General features: G+C 40.2%; 1 protein-coding gene across 1 annotated transcript; it reads right to left on the bottom strand.

Moving 5' to 3' along the window:
* Positions 1 to 12262: 12262 nt before the first annotated feature.
* On the bottom strand, positions 12263 to 13594 carry LOC145409051 (uncharacterized). Its single transcript, XM_080279606.1, has one exon. The coding sequence runs from the start codon at positions 13592 to 13594 to the stop codon at positions 12263 to 12265; it is 1332 nt and encodes a 443-aa protein (XP_080135732.1).
* Positions 13595 to 18550: the final 4956 nt, after the last annotated feature.

Here is an 18550-nt window from a genome sequence, read left to right as displayed (position 1 = left end):
AGAAACTAAAAATTATTAGGTAAGTTAACAATATATGAACGTTGCGGGGGTTAAAAGTTTAGAAATATTAGTAAGGGTACGTGAAAAACATTGGACCGAACAATAGTTTAAGCTAAAGGGATAAAAAAAAAAAAAAAAACTGTGGAGTCATAGTAGAGACAAGTAACGATTTCAACCCTTTCAGTACGGTGACGTCTACTTTTCTGCTTGCTACCATGTGATGATTTTCTTCAGATTAAGAAACTTTATGAAGTGGATGAGGTTCATAAACAGCACTTTCGCCTTTATAGATCTCCCCTAGGTTGAAAAAAAAAAATATTATCTGATGGCAGCCTGATTACAACGAAAAAGATGTTACCTTGGTGCTGGGAGAGATTCTACTGCAGTGGAGGAGAACTGACCTTTATACCTTTAACCAAATGCCTTTGTTAGTGATTCTCACTGCTGCTAGGCAAATAAGTCTGTTAAACATAAGGCTATGAAGATTACAAATGATCTTCATTAACATCATGTATTTTTTTTTTTTTTTTTTTTAAAGCTGTTGTTCTTAGAACTGTCTCGAGTAGAGACTGGGACACTGGCAAACAAAGAGCCCGTCAGAGTTGCGCTAGGCACGTGCCCTCTATATTTATCAACGGAGAGGATAAACCCTGACCTTGTTTAAAAGGATGTTTAGGGGTGTACCGCCAGTGACGCCAGCAGCATCTACAACGTCGTTTCCCGAACAAGCAAATATCCAATCTGGCAGGGACCGGAGTATTTTAAACTAATGCCAGACAAGTATAATTAACTAAGCAGAGGCTTCCATGATGTATGAGTTAGAACTGACTCGTTTAACTAACTGCCTACGGTGACGCCTTTAATGTTTCAGTCTTGTAGCACATGACTGACGGTTATCTGAGAAACATCCCCGCCCCTGTGGGGACGATGTAGCCTATCACTGTTATGGTATGGAGGCGTATTATCTGTTTCATTTTTGGTACCTTTAGATTAGTTTATTAGGAGCTTTTCCGAAACAGAATGGTTTGATGTAGCATTTACCGTTTCGAGTGAACGAAGCGACTGAAAACTCTACATACTTCAGCAGACATTGGGTGTCGAAAATTCTTGCCGCGTATGACATGTAAAACGCCCCTTCTTGAAGAACACCAAAACTTTTTGTTCTTAGCGTTTGAACCAATCGTGATGTGTCTTACCATTTTGAAACTATCATAAAAACCAGACTTTTCCCTCAAAGATCGAAACATAGCCTAAAAGTGCGAAAAACATTTCGCTTCGCAAAAACAGAGAATCAAAACTCTTTTTTCCCTCTCAGCCATTAGGACAGTCACAGCATGTCGTCCCTCTTTGAAGCTGCCATTGAAAATGGTTTCCAGTGGTACCAGTCAACCCACCACCCAAAGAAAAGGAGCCAAAAGTAGACGAAAAAGATAAAAAATGCACCTTTCACATCTAAGGCGAAGACTTCTTTTTCTTTATTAACCTCTCCACAGTTAGAGGTCCTCTCTAGGACGAATAAGATCATATCTCGTAAGCTTGATTGTTTTGAAAAGTAATCGTGTTGAAGATTGAGGGGAACAAATTTACATGGGATTTCCTCACTGATATCTCCACATGTATATATTTGTTGATGTGTTTTCCTGGAGAAGTGGATTCTTAGCACTTCCCGGGAATCACACTTCGCAAGCACAGGTAGGACACTTCTAAATACGGACACTAATTAACCCTCTCATAAACTCCAATAGTCTACTTATGTTTACGCCAGACGTTTGCTGACTACTGTGAGAGATATCAACAGGTAATTTTATGTATATAGAGTTCAGAAGAGCGTTTTTGATAATGGACAGGCACGATCATTCACTTTCACACTTAGGTTTACCCGTCGCTTATTACATTCCGGACACTTTCCTCTCTGACGTATCATACCAAAGAAAATTAGCTACAGTATAGTAAAAGAAAGATTCCAAGGCACACTAAGATTAGGTTGGTGTCACGAGCTGAAACAGACCACGCCAGTGAACTGGTAGCCTTTGCTTATATTGAAAACAGTTAAAAATTAAACAAGTGATATCGATTAACCTCATGAAATTATGAAGATATCAGTGAAATTATATCATGCGGCCAACATATTTTGCATGTAAAACTACACACACACACACACACACACACACACACACACACACACACACACACTGGCAGCATTTTTATGAAAGCAAGTCACGAGGATTCAGACATTGGACTGCCTTTGTGTCCGCCTGGAGACAAAATATATGATTTTTGGTGAGAGTAGGCTGCCGGGAAGAGTGAGTGTGTTGAATAGTCTATTGTAATATTATATTTTTCTAGCCATTAGAAAGTTTGTGAGGTTTCAGAAATGTTATCTATCGCTCCCAAATCCTTTACATACCAGTTCACTGACGTTATTACGTTTTGATGGCGGTGGTGGTGAAATTTGTGATAATTTTCAAACTGACAAGATGAGTCTCTGGTAACCCTGCCAATGCCAAGTGAAATTAATTAGTATGTAACTCTTAAAGCTCAGGTTATGTTTTGGGTGCCGTAATTACAATGGTTTTGATACTTCCATGCAAGTGTCTTAAATATTAACTTCCTTAGTTGAAATTTCGCAACAAAGTATAATTTTTGCTGCTCTTTGGTTACTTGCATGTCAGCCCATTATTGTTATTATTACCTCGCCCGGGACGGAGTTCCGCAAGATATTGTTTTTGGTCGAGTTTGTTGGTTGGTTGGTTTCTCTCTCTCTCTCTCTCTCTCTCTCTCTCTCTTTTAGCAACATTACGGGAAAAAACGGCTGAATGAAATTACATGAAATTTTCAGGATATGTGGACACTGGTCTCAAAAGAAATTGATTAAATTCTTGAGGTAATCGGGTGATCATGAAAGGTTAAAATCAAGGTCACCGATTTTCAGAGAGCTATAATATGAAACTGGTTGAAGATATACTGTGCTTACTATTATCAACGTACAGCAACTCTCATATGGGATTTCATATGGTACTAAGACCTTTGACCTTGAGTGTCCTTGAAAGGCCAAACTCAAGGTCACGGATATTCAGGGGGCTTTAACTCGAAACAGGTTGCAGACAGATATTTACTATTATCAATATACAGGATATCATATATGGGCTTTTAATTGGTACCATGACCTTTGACCTTGAGTAACCATGAAAGGTCAAACTAAATGTCCCGGAAATTCAGTGGGCTATAACTCAAAGCTAGTTGAAGATAGATATTTACTAATATCAACATATAGGAAGTCCCATATGGGTTTTTAATTGGTACCATGACCTTTAACATTAAATGACCTTGAAAGGTCAAACTCAAGGTCACGGATATTCAAGGGGCTATTACTCGAAACTAGTTGAAGATATACTTACTATTATCAAGATTTAGGAAATCTCATGTGGGCTTTCATTTGGCACCATGACCTTTGACCTTGAGTGGTCGGGCGAGGTTTGTTGTACTTGGCACCACTTATTATTATTATTATTATTATTACTACTATTACTATTATTGTTTTCATCATCATTGTTATTATTATTACCTCACCCAGGTATAGTTTTTTGTCAATTTTCTTTGTTCTTTGTTTGTTGGCAACATTACTGAAAAACGTCTCATTGAAATTATATGAAGCTCAGGATATGTGAGCACTGTTCCCAAAAGGAAGTGATTAAATTTTGGAGGCAATCGAGTGAACCTGAAAGGTCGAAATCAAGGTATTTGATTATCAGAGGACTATCACTTGAAACCGGTGGGAAATATATTAACTATTATCAATGTAAAGGAACTCCCATATCTGCTTTCATTTGGCATCAAGACCTTTGGGCTTGAGTGACCTTGAAAGATCAAACTCAAGGTCACGGATATTCAGGGGACTACAAGTCGAACCTGGATGCAGATAGATATTTATTATTATCATAACATAGGATGTCTCATACTGGCTTTTAACCCTTTGAGATTCCGATGACGCGTTTTTGTGTAATTTCAAATGCAACATCAAAGGTTCTAATGACGCGTTTTTGTGTCATTTTAAGATACTTTTGTAAAATATTCACCATAAATTGCGTTTATGTATCATAACAAAGAGGCTCGGGCATGATGTCGCTGAATGCTTGCTCTGTGCGTGGCGGGCACTAGTTTTGTAGTTTTGCATGGTTTATACCAGATTTGTATTTCCTTAGTTTTTTTTTTTTTACTGTATATTTTTCTACAGCAAGGCATAATATTTTTGGTCTTCACCTAATTTCAACTCGTCAGTTTGACTTTTTAGTCTCTTTATTTTACCTTTTTTGAACATATTACGGTAAAGTAAAAATATTTAGCTTCAAAATAATACCACAACCAGCATCCTATCGTAAGAAGTGTATTTACACTGACCGATCAAAGAAAATGATCACGAAGTGAATATGCGACTGTCATAGAAAAATTGTGTATCTTTTTCCTTTCACTTTACCGTGCAATACAATGCAAAAATAATCATAATTTATATATCATTGTAAAGGTAATTTATTTTAGTTTTGCATAGTTTGAACCAGATTTATATAATTATCTATATTAGATTTTTTGCCGAATACTTTTCTACGGTAAGGTATAACATTTTTGGTTTTGCCTAGCATCAATCCATAATTTTGACTTTTTCTTTGTTTTCCTTTTTTGAACACACCACGATAAAGTACAACTACTCCGCTTCAAAATAAGATCACAACCAGCATCCTTTCATTAAAAATGTATTTACACTGACCAATCAAAGAAAAAGATCGCGAAGAGAATATGAGGCTGAGAATCATATAAAATTTTGCATTTTTTTCCTTTTGCTTTACCACGCAATAAAAAGTAGAAATAACCATAATTTATGTATCATTTTAAACGTAATTTATTGTTGTTCTGCAGGGTTTAAACCAGATTTAAATATTTTTACTTTTTTTTGCCCAATATTTTTCTATGGCAAGGTTTAAAATTTCTGGTTTTCGCCTAACTTCAGTTTGTCATTTTAACTTATTAATTTGTTTGTTTTCCATTTTTGAACATACTACGATAAAGTACAACTATTTAGTTTTAAAATGACACCAAAACCAACATTCTATCATGAAAAGTGTATTTACACAAAGCGATCAAAGAAAAATATCGCGGCGCGAAGATGTGGGTCAGCACGAATGTGGCTGACTCCAGCACAGATATACCGTAGTCTGCCCAGTCCCAGAAACCTGATAGGGTTACTTGGTACCATAACCTTGGACCTTAATTGACTCTGAAAAAGTCACGGATATTCAAGAGGCTATAACCCGAAAGTGGCTGAAGATATTTACTGTTATCAAGATGTAGGAAGTCTCCTACGGCTTTCATTTGGCACCATGATCTTTGACCTTGAATAGTCGGGCGAAGTTTGTTGTGCCTGGTTCCACTTATTATTATTATTATTATTATTATTATTATTATTATTATACAGTCCATTGTGCAAATGTCACCTTTGTGGTGCTAGGAGAGACGGACCTGTGGAATCGGAGCCTGGAACTACAGAACTATGTGTAATAAGAATCATATAATGTTCATTAATCAAATATACCGAAAACAAATGATTAATGATAAGGCTGTGAGAGTATTTTTCCCAATGAGGACAAAATACTTTCATGTGTTTCGGATATTGTATTTGTTGTTTGCTGGTTACCAGTATGCATTCCGGGAGTCATTGTTCATTGACTACACAGTGAAAGCAGGCTCAATGTATGATCTGTGGTTTAAAAAATCACGAGTACATTACCAAACTGAGTCAAGGGCCTATCTGATGATGTGAGTTTTGCTTATACAGACTTTACTGACCTTTCATATGACCCATGAAAGTAAGAGGCACGCGGAAGTACTGTTAAATATAGAGGAACTGGCTGTAAGATATATGCCTAAAGTCAGGCAAGAAAAAATCCTTAATAAATTTTGACAGTCGCTCAACGAATTAAGCCAAGAGAGGAATGCATGTACCGTAAGCATTAGTATTGTGATTTAATACATTTTTTACGTTCAGTATTACACTAAAAATAACAATGTTCCTAACACAAATGGTCAGCCGCTTCCTTTCTCGTTTGTGCAGCTCTCCCTGATAAATTATCTCCCTTCTCTTCACATTCCCCTCTCACCCTCATGCCTTCTTCGCCTCTAATCCTCTCCCAGACTCACTCTCTCCCAGAGTCAGGCATTCACCTCAATCGCACTCACTCGCTCCCAGCTTTTCACAATCACGCCCCGTCCCACTCCGAGGCTCACTCAGTCTCCGTCTGTCACTCACACCAAGTCTCACTCACTCTATCCCAGTCTTCCTCTCTCACAGTCTCTCCCAGTTTCACCTTCTTCCAGTCTCGTTAATTCATTCCTAGTCTCTCTCTCTCTCTCTCTCTCTCTCTCTCTCTCTCTCTCTCTCTCATTTTGTGTGTGTGTGTGTGTGTGTGTGTGTGTGTGTGTGTGTGTGTGTGTGTGTGTGTGTGTGTGTGTGCTAATCCCCATGCTGCCTTGCTCCTACCACACTCCTTCATAGTATAATCTCCCTCTCCTGTGATATATGAAATTAAAATAACCTGCATCCCTATTATAAGCTAATTTATTTTGTTTCAGTCGGGGAAACGTATTGTGATGTATCTTTATCATGTGAATGCGATACACGAATTTTATCTTTCAGTCCAAGTAACGCAACTGATTTTCCTCATCTCAGAGAACTTCACCTTGTTAAGAAAAATAAGTGATGTTGAAATGTACTGATAAACTTTTTGACCAAGAGCTCTGATCTTAGTAGTTTGTTTAGTCAAAGTCATGTTTTTCTATCTAGATCGTGATGTCCACGGCAGTCAAATGGATAATGGAATCTCTGTCAGTGAACGATTTATTATTAAATTATATCAAATGCTATGATTCTGTAATAATGTTGCTTTAACTTCAAATGATTCTAGTAAACAAATATGTCTTTGCCTCAACAATGCCGTCAAGCTGGTCATTATTATACTGGATATTCTTTTAAAAATCATATTCCATTACAGAAACAGTATAGTGATAAAAAATGAAAGTCAAGTTGGTGAAGTGTATGGTAATCCACTAACACAATGAAATCTTTTTACTTGTCTGTCAAGAGAATAGGACAAAGGTAGATCCTTCCCCATCCAAAACTCTCTGTTGTTCAAAAGAAAGCATTTAATTGCTGGGAAAACACCGTGGTTTTTGGAAAGACCGAGCAAGACAATTAATGTTCGATAGAATGGATCGAAAATTCTGTGTTCTAATGTACCCGTAAGCTTCAGACCCTAAAAGAAATCCATAGGATGATAATGTAATTATTGACTATGGGTGCTTGTTTGTCCATGATGCACGGCCAGTTTTAAAGCTACAGTGTTGAATATTGGCCATGATATAGCAATGACCGAGTGGAAAGTCGGGGGCATCATATGGAGAGCAAAGCTCCGACCCACACACAGTTTTCAAAATTAAAAAGCGAAATTTAGCTTGGCCGTAAATCAAAACAAAAGTAATTACCAAAAAAAAAAAAAAAAAAAAAAAATACGCTTAACTTTGAGAGTGAGGCGGAAAGTCGCCATCCCGGGACAATAAATTCCAAACTATTAAGGCAATACAGCATGCGAAATTTAGTATGGGTACATTAAGAGGCTGACTTAGATTATTATGTAACACTTGGGTGTTTCGGGAAGGGGCACAGCTTTTGAATCAGACCCTCGAAAAAAAACAGTATCCATACTTTCCAAGGTAAACGGATGAATTAATGGGTAACATATATTCGTGGGTGCATTGCACTCAATGATTACATGGAGGAGTGAGTGGATGGGCTTCAGGGGAGAGGCTAGGTGAAATACTAAAAATGGTCGGAGTGAAATGAAAAAATTACCATACACGTTATCTTTTAAGAGATGTATTTTGGAAATGTTTTCTGGAAAAAAAAAATAATAATAATTTTCATGTAGACAGACTGATGTTTAAGAAGCTGACCAAAAATTCATGATCCTAGGTTTAATGATAAGGAAGTAGATAGCTGATGAATGTGAAAAATTTACAGTTTTTCAAAACGCGCGTCTAAAGTTACGTGAACAGTTTTGCTGCTGTTATGACCTTTTTTTGGTATGTACAGACGTCGGAACAAGTTCGTTTCCTTTTCCGTGGACTAAGGTGTTTGTAACACTGCTCGATGGAGAGGTACCCCCTCCCCCTCCCTTCCTCATAGTCCCACACTCCCACTCAACCCCCTCACTTTTCTCTCCGACCCCATGACTCCACCCGGTACCTTCCATACTCTCGCTCACAGCCAGCTAGGGGTTTCTGTATTTCAAGCACCTCTCTGATAACGTGTAGTCCGAACAACTAATAAAGGAATAGTACAGTACATATCATAAACCAAGTTAGGAGATGATTTACTACACACACACACACACACACACACACACACACACACACACACACACACACACACACACACACACAGTTAAAAGACAGGGAGAGACAGGCGGAGAGGGAGAGCGAGTGGAAAAATGAGGAATGAGAGGACAGTTATGAAGAAAATAAAAAGGGGAGAGGCAAGGAGAGAACAACGAGAGTTAAGGAAAGAGACAGAGAGTTAGAAGTGACAGTGAGAGGTGAAATGAGATATAAGCAGTGTGAAAGGGAAAGAGAAAAGGGAGATGCGAATAGAAAGGCCGGGAGACAGGGAAGTAGAGACAAAGGGGGAGACAGCTGAGAGAAAATGGGAATGGAGCAAACACAGAAACAGGGATAACAAAAGAAGAAAGTGGGAAAGAGAGCTACGGAACGGAATACTGAGAACGATAATGAGGAAAATTAGAAAAGAAGGCAATGTAACAGGGAGTAGGAAGAAAAGTGTGTTATTCTGGCAAGGACGCAAGGAAAGAACTAAGCAGGATAAGACGAAAGCACTGAGGCTGAGTAAAACGAATGACATTCAAGTAAAAGGAGAGGGAGAGAAACAGAGAAATTAGAGAAATTTGCGGAGAGGAAGTAGAGATTAGGGGTGGGAAGAAAATAGGTTGATTTTTAGATAAAAGGAGGGGGATGTTAAGAAGGGAAGACAAGGGAAGGGGCAGGGAGGGAGGAAGGGAGGGAAAGACAGTGGGAAGAGCGGAATGGAAGAAAAGATTTCAGGTGACAGGGAGAGATGGAGAAAGGAGGGAGAAAAAGGAGCATGCAGTATTATTGGGGAAAGAAAACAGTGAAGGAAATGGACTTAGTACAAGTAAAGAAATACGGGGAGAGTAATGAAGAAAAAAACGTAACACATGTAACTGATGTAAAAAGTAAGACAAAGTTATGACACAGGCAGGGAGAAAGAAGAGTGAGGTAAGGAGGGAGTGACAGAGGGGAAGAGAGACGAAGGAATGGAAAGAGCGGGAGGAAGGTTGTGACTGAGCAGATTGCTATGAAGAGGGGAAGGAGGGAAAATGAAACTGGGGATGAGACAAAGGATCCAGAGAGAGTGAGAGGGAGGGGGAGGGGCAGTACACAGACAGGCACAGACAGGTCGATAAATATTCAGAAAGTGTGTGTGTGTGTGTGTGTGTGTGTGTGTGTGCTTCCGTCCCTGCATCACGTCTATAACATTGTTCCATTTTTTCACCTGAGTGTTTTCCTCTTCTCTGCTTCAGTTTCTCCTCACTCACTTTTGTTTTTACCAGTATTTCTCCTGATTGTTCTTACCATTCCACTCTCTCTCTCTCTCTTTCTCTCTCTCTCTCTCTCTCTCTCTCTCTCTCTGTAGGAATAAAGAGATTGTTCTCACAGTCTATATCTCCTTAATACGGCCACTTCCTCAGTTACTGGGGAATTTTGGTCGATATACATCGACTTAAAAAGAGTTCAGGAGACTAAGGAATCAGGTTCGCCTGAGGGCTGTGGGACTTTTTTAGTACAAACTCGTAGATTACTGGGTCAGCTCATTAGTGTTTAAAATTTGAATGAGTTTCACAGTCATTACATAGAAAGTTGCTTACTCTTAACCCTCTCGCGCACGATAAGTTTCAGTAAGTTTTCTGGCTCACGATTTTATTTGACGAAGCCGCCCGGCGAGGGAGCTCGCGCGCGGCAAATTTGGGCGAATGAAACACATTCTTGCCTTATTTTCGCCACCCAAAAATCCATTTATTCCCATCAAACCTTTCTCAAGGTAGGCAGAGATGTTTGTTCTATCTGATAAATAGGACCAAAACACAGGAAAACACACACACACACACACACACACACACACACACAAAGTTATTAGCCCTGGAAGCATGGTAGAGTGAACTGTTTTCACTTCCCAACATCGCCGTTTGAATGTTTTCCATCATACAGGAAAATGATCTAATAAGTTTTTATAGAGAATTTCATCAGCTTTCTAACGAAACAAATCCGGTTGTGATACGATGTATACTTTTCGAGAAAATGGCCAAAAACTGAAAGCCATTTTCGGAAAAAATTCACTGACCTCTGATAGCTAAATTTTCCCAGGCACCTTATGTTTTTATTACATAGTAATATGCCCAAATTCACCAGCTTTCCCCAACTCAAAGAAGAACCCCATACGCCTCATAGTTCTCGAGTAAATCGAAAGAAAGTACTAGGCACTCCGTCCGTGATTGACTTTAGTGATGCGCGCACGGCTTACACAATGTTCCCGCCTACGTAAGAACGAATTCTTATCACAAATATTACATAGTTATGTATTGTACATACGTAGAATTTACTGCTCTTTATCATGGTTCAAACGTGAAATCGATACGTCCAATAGTTTTCGAGTAATTGGCCGACAAAGTGAGAGTATTACTACGAGCGTTAATCAATGGTAACAGCCGCGAAGAGACACTCATTTCCACCGCCTTTTCTCGCACAAAACGTAATATAATGCTTACATTTTGGTATTGATCATACGTAGAATTTAGTGGTATAGATCATGGTTGTTACAGAAAATCGATAAGTCTAATAGTTTTCGAGTAATTGGCCGACAAAGTGAGGTTAGTACTCCGAGCGCTTGTCACTGATAAACGCGAGGAAAAAAAAACATTTCCCTCGCCTTTTACCCCCCAAAACGCTATCAAAGGCTTACATTCTGGTATTGCTCATACGTAGAATTTAGTGGTATTGATGATGGTTGTAACAGAAAATCGATGTCTAATAGTTTTCGAGTAACTGGCCGACAAAATGATGTTATTACTCCGAGCGCTTGTCACACAACAACCCCTAGGAACAAAAACATTTCTCTCGCCTTTTACCCCCCAAGACGCTACCAAAGGCTTACATTCTGGTATTGATCTTACGTAGAATTTAGTGGTACTGATGATGGTTGTAACAGGAAATCGATAAGTCTAATAGTTTTCGAGTAATTGGCCGACAAAGTGAGGTTACTCTTCCGATCGCTACCAACTTTTACACACACTGTTTTTTCCTTGCACACCTGCCTGAAGACTATGCTACCATCTTTTTTTCCCTCTATCTGTACAGACTGTTACATCTTTCATGGATGTTTTCCTATTGTTTTAACCTACTACACATAAACATAACTCTTCTATAGTTACTGCTGTGGAGATTTTACTTTCTTTCATATGTGTAATCTGTAGGAGAAAATGGTTATTTGTCTGAAAGTTGGAGAAGTAATGGTAATAGATTATTATATATATTCACAAAATTTGCAGAACTCACTTCCTCCGGGGGTGTTGATCCAGTTAGACCAGGGATTTGAAGTTGAGGAGTTATGTAGTGTGTGTGTGTGTGTGTGTGTGTGTGTATGTTAGTGTATGTGTGTGTGTGTGTGAGTGTGAGTGTTATAGTGGCCGCGGCGAGAAATGAACGCCAGGGTGTGGTCAGGGGCTTGACCGGGATTCCCCCAGTCTTGCCACGTCTCCACATGTCACCAGCCCGCTCTCCATCCTCGCCCCTTACTCGCACTCTCTCTCTCTCTCTCTCTCTCTCTCTGAAAAATAGTGTACTTCCGAATTTTTTTTCTCTCTCTCTGAAAAGTAGGTAGGTAGGTAGGTAGGAATGTCGGTAGGTAAGTTGGTAGGTAGGGAAGTAGGTAGGTAGGTAGATAGATAGAGGTAGCAACACACACACACACACACACCTCCGTATTTTTTTTCCTCTCTCTCTCTCTCTGAAAAGTAGTGTATTTCCGAAATTATTTTGGCTTTTTTTCCACACCACCATTGAGGTAAAAGTCTAGGCGCGTTTTTTTTATAGAGGTTTCCCCATGAGGCATAATCCTCTCTGATATTTAGTCCGAAAATTCATCGGAGAATCCATCGGAGCTTTCTGAAATGTGTATGATGAATGAATCCACATACATTTCAATTGCTCTGTCTTGCTTCGTATCGTGTTCCTGAAGTTCTTCGGCATGTCTGACTGCTTGTTTCCAGTTTTCTGGAGTGACGGCACTTATGGCTTCTGTAACCAGAGGTTTGAGGTCAACCATTTTAAAGCTGTTCCTTTTCGATATGTAGCACTTCACTTGAGCCCAGATCAGCTCTATGGGATTATATTGGCAGTGGTACGGTGGTAATCTCACGACGCGATGGCCTGCTTCTATAGCAATTGTATCTGTCACATATCTTTTGGTGTCCGTACAGTAAGTCTTTGTCAGCTCATATAACTCAGCTTTTGACAAAGTATCACTGACTGCAACTCGCTTTTGCATCAGCCAGTTCTTGATGTCGGCTTTTCTCCATGAAGATGTAGGCAATTTCTCCACTTGTCTGCTATGGTACGATGCATTATCCATCACAATGACTGAGTTTGGTGGAATGTTGGGTAGCAGCTGCATACGGAACCATTCTTCAAAAACTGTAGCATTCATCTGATGGTGGTAATCACCATCATTTTTTGCTTGAAACACCAGCTCACCATTATTGATGAAACCGTCTGCTGTTCCAGCATGGAGAATAATCAGTCGTGCTCCTTTTCCTGTAGGCGGCTTAACTCCTGTTGCTCCTTGAGATGAAGTATCAGTCCAGCACTTTCCAACTGTGTAGTTTTGGTTCACCCAAGTTTCATCAAGGTAAACAAAGTTGTGGCCGGACTGTTTAAGCTGCCGCATTTCTCTTAAAAATCTTGACCGAGCTGCAACGACATCAATTCTTTCCATAAGGAATCTTCGGCCATCAACCTTTGCAAATCTGAATCCTGTTTTGAGCAGGACCTTGCGAAGGGAAGTTTCGCTACCACAGTAGCCGATTTTTTCACTGAGCTCTTCTTTTATTTTGTACACAGTTGGAATTTCTTTCCTCTCATAAAACCCCAAGACAGTTCTTCTCAATACACACTTGTCAAAGTCATCAAAACCTGTAACAGGTTCAGCACGAATCTTCTTCTTTGGTGAGGTGAACGTGAGTTTCTGTGGTGCAGCTTGAGATGAAGAACAAATTCTTCTGACTGTTGATTCGCTTGTCTTGGTGGCCATAGCTGTGCGTGCAACTGCTTTTGAGAGTGGCATTAAAGGTGCTCCATTTTCCTTTTCTTCTAAGAAAAACCTGCTTACGTTGTAGATAACAGCCTTAGCTTGGCTGTGAAGGTGGCCATATGGCGAGCTTGAAACAGGAGAACGATCCATAGCGAGACTGTACTTGTCTGAGGGCAGGTCAGTTCTGGCGAGTGTATAATTATAGGTCAGGCGGAGGTATCGGCAAGGCCGCTCTCCCCCGCTCATATGCCACATTTAGGAGGGGGGGGAACCTTTATACAGAAAACTCTCCTTGATTTTTACCTCAGTGGTGGTGTGGAACAAAAGTCATAATAATTTCATAATTAGTTTCGGAAATACACCAGTTTATATAGAAACCGAGAGAGAAAGAGAAAGCCAGAGACACAGGGTAAGGATCATGGAGCGGGGCTGCAGCGGTGGCCGATGGTCGGTGACATGTGGATATGGCTACAGTGGGGGAATCCCCGGACATTTCGCCTGCCCCACCACAGCGTTCAGTTCTCGCTGCGGCTACTATAGTGTGTGTGTGAGTGTGTTAGTGTGTGTGAGTGTGTATGTTAGTGTGTGTGTGTGAGTGTATGAGTGTGTGTGTTAGTGTGTGTGTGAGTCAGCTTCTCCCTGAGAGTATGAGGCAACGCTATTTTTGTCACACACCACACTCGTTCACGGGAACTCACAGCTTGTTTGACGTATATTTCATACAATTCCATACGCATTTACACTATCAGAATCACAATAATTCCAGCCCTAAAACACCGGTAATTCTCCCCTCCCGACTTCAGGTTTGCCCCTTCACAACACTCTGTTTCATGCCGTACGTAACGCTTGCTGGCTCCATAATTTCACCAAGCCATCCATGGTATCTTTCACACAACATATATTTAGGCCTTGGCTTCATTTATATACGTATTTCCACTCACGCCATACGGCCTACAGGGGGGTGGAGTGGCGAAACCCCGCTACACTGACCATGCGTCTGGCTCCAAGGCCCAACGATTGCTAACGGCCAGAATTGCTTTTCAATACATATATGTATGTTCCATCGACAATATCACATCAGTATATGTTCACATTTTTTTTATTTATTTTTTTTTTTTATGTGTCCGACTCTGGGCATAGGCTTCACAGCCTGCTATCAAGGCCCAGCAGTCCTCCTTCATACCATACACCTCCACATGTCACCACTTCGGCGCTAACACCCACCGTCCATATTGAATACATGCTAGGGCTGTCTCATACAGGACTGGTGTATTGGTATTAGCGGGGGTATTTTTACGACATGTCGGCGGGTCTTCTGGTAGATCAGTAAAGCCTGATTTAATGAAATTCAAATCCTTAAACTGTTCCCTGCCCCAGCCGGGATTCGAACCTGGGTCCGTAAGGACTGCAGGCCACCTCTCTATCTCACTGAGTCAATAGGGCCTTTGCCTCGGGCGAGAGGGGGAGAATTATGGATGATTTAAAGGGAACCATGAGCTGTCAAACAACACCACCTGACTGCTCGACAAACACTGAGGTTGGAGGGAGCGGGCTGAGGTAGATGAAGCAAAGCAGCGTTGCCAATGACTTGCCTCCAGGGAGTACTGGCAGCGCTATCACGCATCAAAAAATCACGCAAATCGGCCGATAACTTTTTTTCTGATGAATATTTTTGTGCTTAAACCACGCGATTCGAGTGACTGTGCTTTTTCAGCGTGCACACCACGTCACGCGAATCGCGTGACTGTGAACACGGACTCGGCACACAACTATGGCTGGAAGCTGTAAATGAAAAAATTTACCAGCAGAATTACGTGAAAACTTTTTCACGTTCAAGATCTGCTCCACATGGAACAGACTCAACATGGACGTTGTTAACACTACAGTAGAGAAGTTTAAGGGATTCATCGGCAGGATCTTACAATAGAATAAATGTGAATTGGATATGCATTCCCAGGCAAACAAGAAGTATCTCCACGGTATGGCCTGCATAGTCATTAAGATCCTAACTTTTCCTTGTAACTCCTCTGTGTGTGTGTGTGTGTGTGTGTGTGTGTGAGAGAGAGTGAGAGAGAGAGAGAGTGTGTGTGTGTGTAAAAGAGGTGTCTACTATCGCAACATTTAATCACAGCAGATTTATTGTGTGTGTGTGTGTGTGTGTGTGTGTGTGTGTAAAAGAGGTGTCTACTATCGCAACATTTAATCACAGCAGATTTATTCTCTCTCTCTCTCTCTCTCTCTCTCTCTCTCTCTCTCTCACTGTCTGTGTGTGTATGTAGTAAACCTTTTCCTAACTTGGTTTATGATATGTACTGTCCTATCCCTTTATTAGTTGTTCGGACTACACATAATTAGAGATGTGCTTGAAGTACAGAAACCCCTAGCTGGCTGTGAGCGAGAGTATGGAGGGTACCGGGTGGAGTCATGGGGTCGGAGAGAAAAGTGAGGGGGTTGGGTGGGAGTGTGGGACTATGAGGAAGGGAGGGGGAGGGGATACCTCTCCATCGAACAGTGTTACAAACACGGAAAAGGAAACAAACTTATTCTGACATCTGTACATATGTTACAGGGTATTCGTGTAACCAGGGATTTCATAAAATATCTGGGGAATTTAGATAAATGCCAAGTTACGTTACGCATTCATGTAAATTAACCTAACCTAATATAACCTAGCTAACTTAGCCTACCTAACCTAAATTTAGCCTTGATTATCCCAGCCTTACCTTACTGCAGCCTAAATTGACCTAACCTTAATTAACTCATCCTAATTTAAACTCATTTCACGATTTCCCTAGGGATTTCGTGAAATCGTTGGTCACACAAATTTCCTGGAACATATAAACTTATACCTAAACAGACTCTGGTACCTGGTCCTCTGAGGATATACATAAATCCTGAAGGCAATAAAGTAACAGATATTCCTTACAAAGTATAACTACCTTCAGGGTATCAAAGGGCACCAAGATGCAGAAGCAAATGCAGAAGTAAAGATGACACACCCAAAGTTGTGGTCCAGGATTTGTCATGCAAACCTTGTTCTTTTACCCCTTCAACATCATAATAATCATTAAAAAATCGTAAAAAATTGATTTTTTTTTTTTTAGGGGGGAGGGGGGAAATACTAATACATGGTGCACTCGACCTTGTTCTCGACCTGAATAGTTGCCCATACAAAAATGCCCGTAACTCCCCCAAAAGTCGATGCATTGTCGTAATACTTGACAAAACTGCTCAGAAAGCCTGCCGTAACGTACAAATGTTTTTCTCTTGATTTTCGATAAATTTCACATATTTCACCCAGCCTCTCCCCTTCATATTCATATTGCCTTTCTAGGGTCTGGATTCACTAACGTGTTCGTAAGCTGAGACAACTAGCTTAAATTCGGTATCTCAGATTAGGCACTCTTAAGGCACCACAACACTCACCGCAGTTTGGTATTCATTACCATTTTTAACAGTGCCATACCATGTTCGTACAGCACTCCCGCCTCAAGTCTGCCGCACCAGGGATGTTTCTTCAGCCAGTGACAGAGGTTCTTACAAGTGCACCTTTGGCACGGAGAACCAATCAAGGAGCTTTTCCTCGTCATCTGTTTAGCTCCATAATGTAAACACAAAGCTCGTCCGTCCACTAATACCGGGAAGAACACAACTATCTCATAATTTATTTAAGCCAGTGGCAACATGAAGAGGGAAAGATATACCACCAGCCCTACAGAACCTGCCAAGAGACGTCCTAGTTTTTTCAGTGACTAAATAATAAACTGCCTAGACACTGAGGATTTTTTAAAACACGCTTTTATTCTCTTTTGGTACCTTGATAAGTACGGTATATAGCTCCCATAAGTGCCACCAATAACCCATGGAAATTTATTTATTTGGCTAATTCCATGCTCTAAAATATTTATCTCATTCCCTCTTCTGGGATTCTTTTTTATATGGCACAACTCACTTGGCTGATTACTTTGTTAACATTAGACTGGCTTAGTCCTGAACTGATATTACGTACTTATAAACAACCTAACGTAACCAAACCAGACAAAAATCAATATTAACATGGATGCCATAACAGGGGGAGAAAATCTGACCTAACTAAACTAAACCTACTTAACGTTATTTTAACTCATTCCATACCAAACAGAGAGAACCTAAGGTAATTAGCCTTAACCTAACCTAAATTTAATGTACTGTAGATGCCATAATAGAAGGAAATAACCTGACCCGACGTGATAACCTAATCTAATGACCAGTAGATGCAAAAACAGAGAGAGGAAACCTAACCTAGTTTAACAAGACCCGACCTAACCTAGTGTTAATGTAATTACCATATCAGAGGGAGATAATTAGACCTACCCTAACCATACCTGACCTAGCCAAGATTTAATGTATACGCCATAACAGAGGGAGATAGTCTAACCACATCTGACCTAACCTAATTTTAATGCAAGTGACATAACAGAGGGATATGACTTAATTAGATCTGACCTAACCTAATCCTATTGTAAATGCCATAATAGAGGAAGATAACCTAACCATAACTGATCTAACCCAAGTTTAACGTAGGTGTCATAACACAGGGAGATAACCAGGCGCTGACTAACCTAATTTTAATGTAAATGCCATTACAGAAGGAGATACCTTAACCAGAGCAGACCTAACCTAATTGTAACGTAGGTGCCGTAACAGAGGGAGATAACCTAATCTAACCTAACCAGACCTGACGACTTTATTTTAATGTAGTTGTCATGATAAAGGGAGATATCCCAGCCTAACCAGGCTTGACTTTTTTTCTTTTTTTTTTTTAATCACAGTTGCCATAACTGAGGGAGATAGCCTAACCCATCCTAACTTAACCTAAGCAGATCTGGCCTAACTTTTTCGTAGATGCCATAACAGATGTAGATAAAATAACCTAACCCAAACAAACGTGACCTAACCTAATTTCAACGTAGATGCTATGAAAGTGGGAGATAACCTAACCCAACCTAACCAGACCTGACCATACTTAGATACTCTTAACAGAGGGAGGACTGTGCAAGAGAAACCCCCCTCTCAGCTCTTTATTTACTTTGTATATGAAAATGCATTTGCAGCGGATGATTATGA

This window comes from Coenobita brevimanus, chromosome 79 (genome assembly GCF_032717465.1).
Source record: "Coenobita brevimanus isolate Jiangsu-jjx chromosome 79, ASM3271746v2, whole genome shotgun sequence".
NCBI classification, from domain to species: domain Eukaryota; kingdom Metazoa; phylum Arthropoda; class Malacostraca; order Decapoda; family Coenobitidae; genus Coenobita; species Coenobita brevimanus.
The sequence above is the reverse complement of the archived record's forward strand: the minus strand, read 5'-3'. Positions and strand labels throughout refer to the sequence as shown.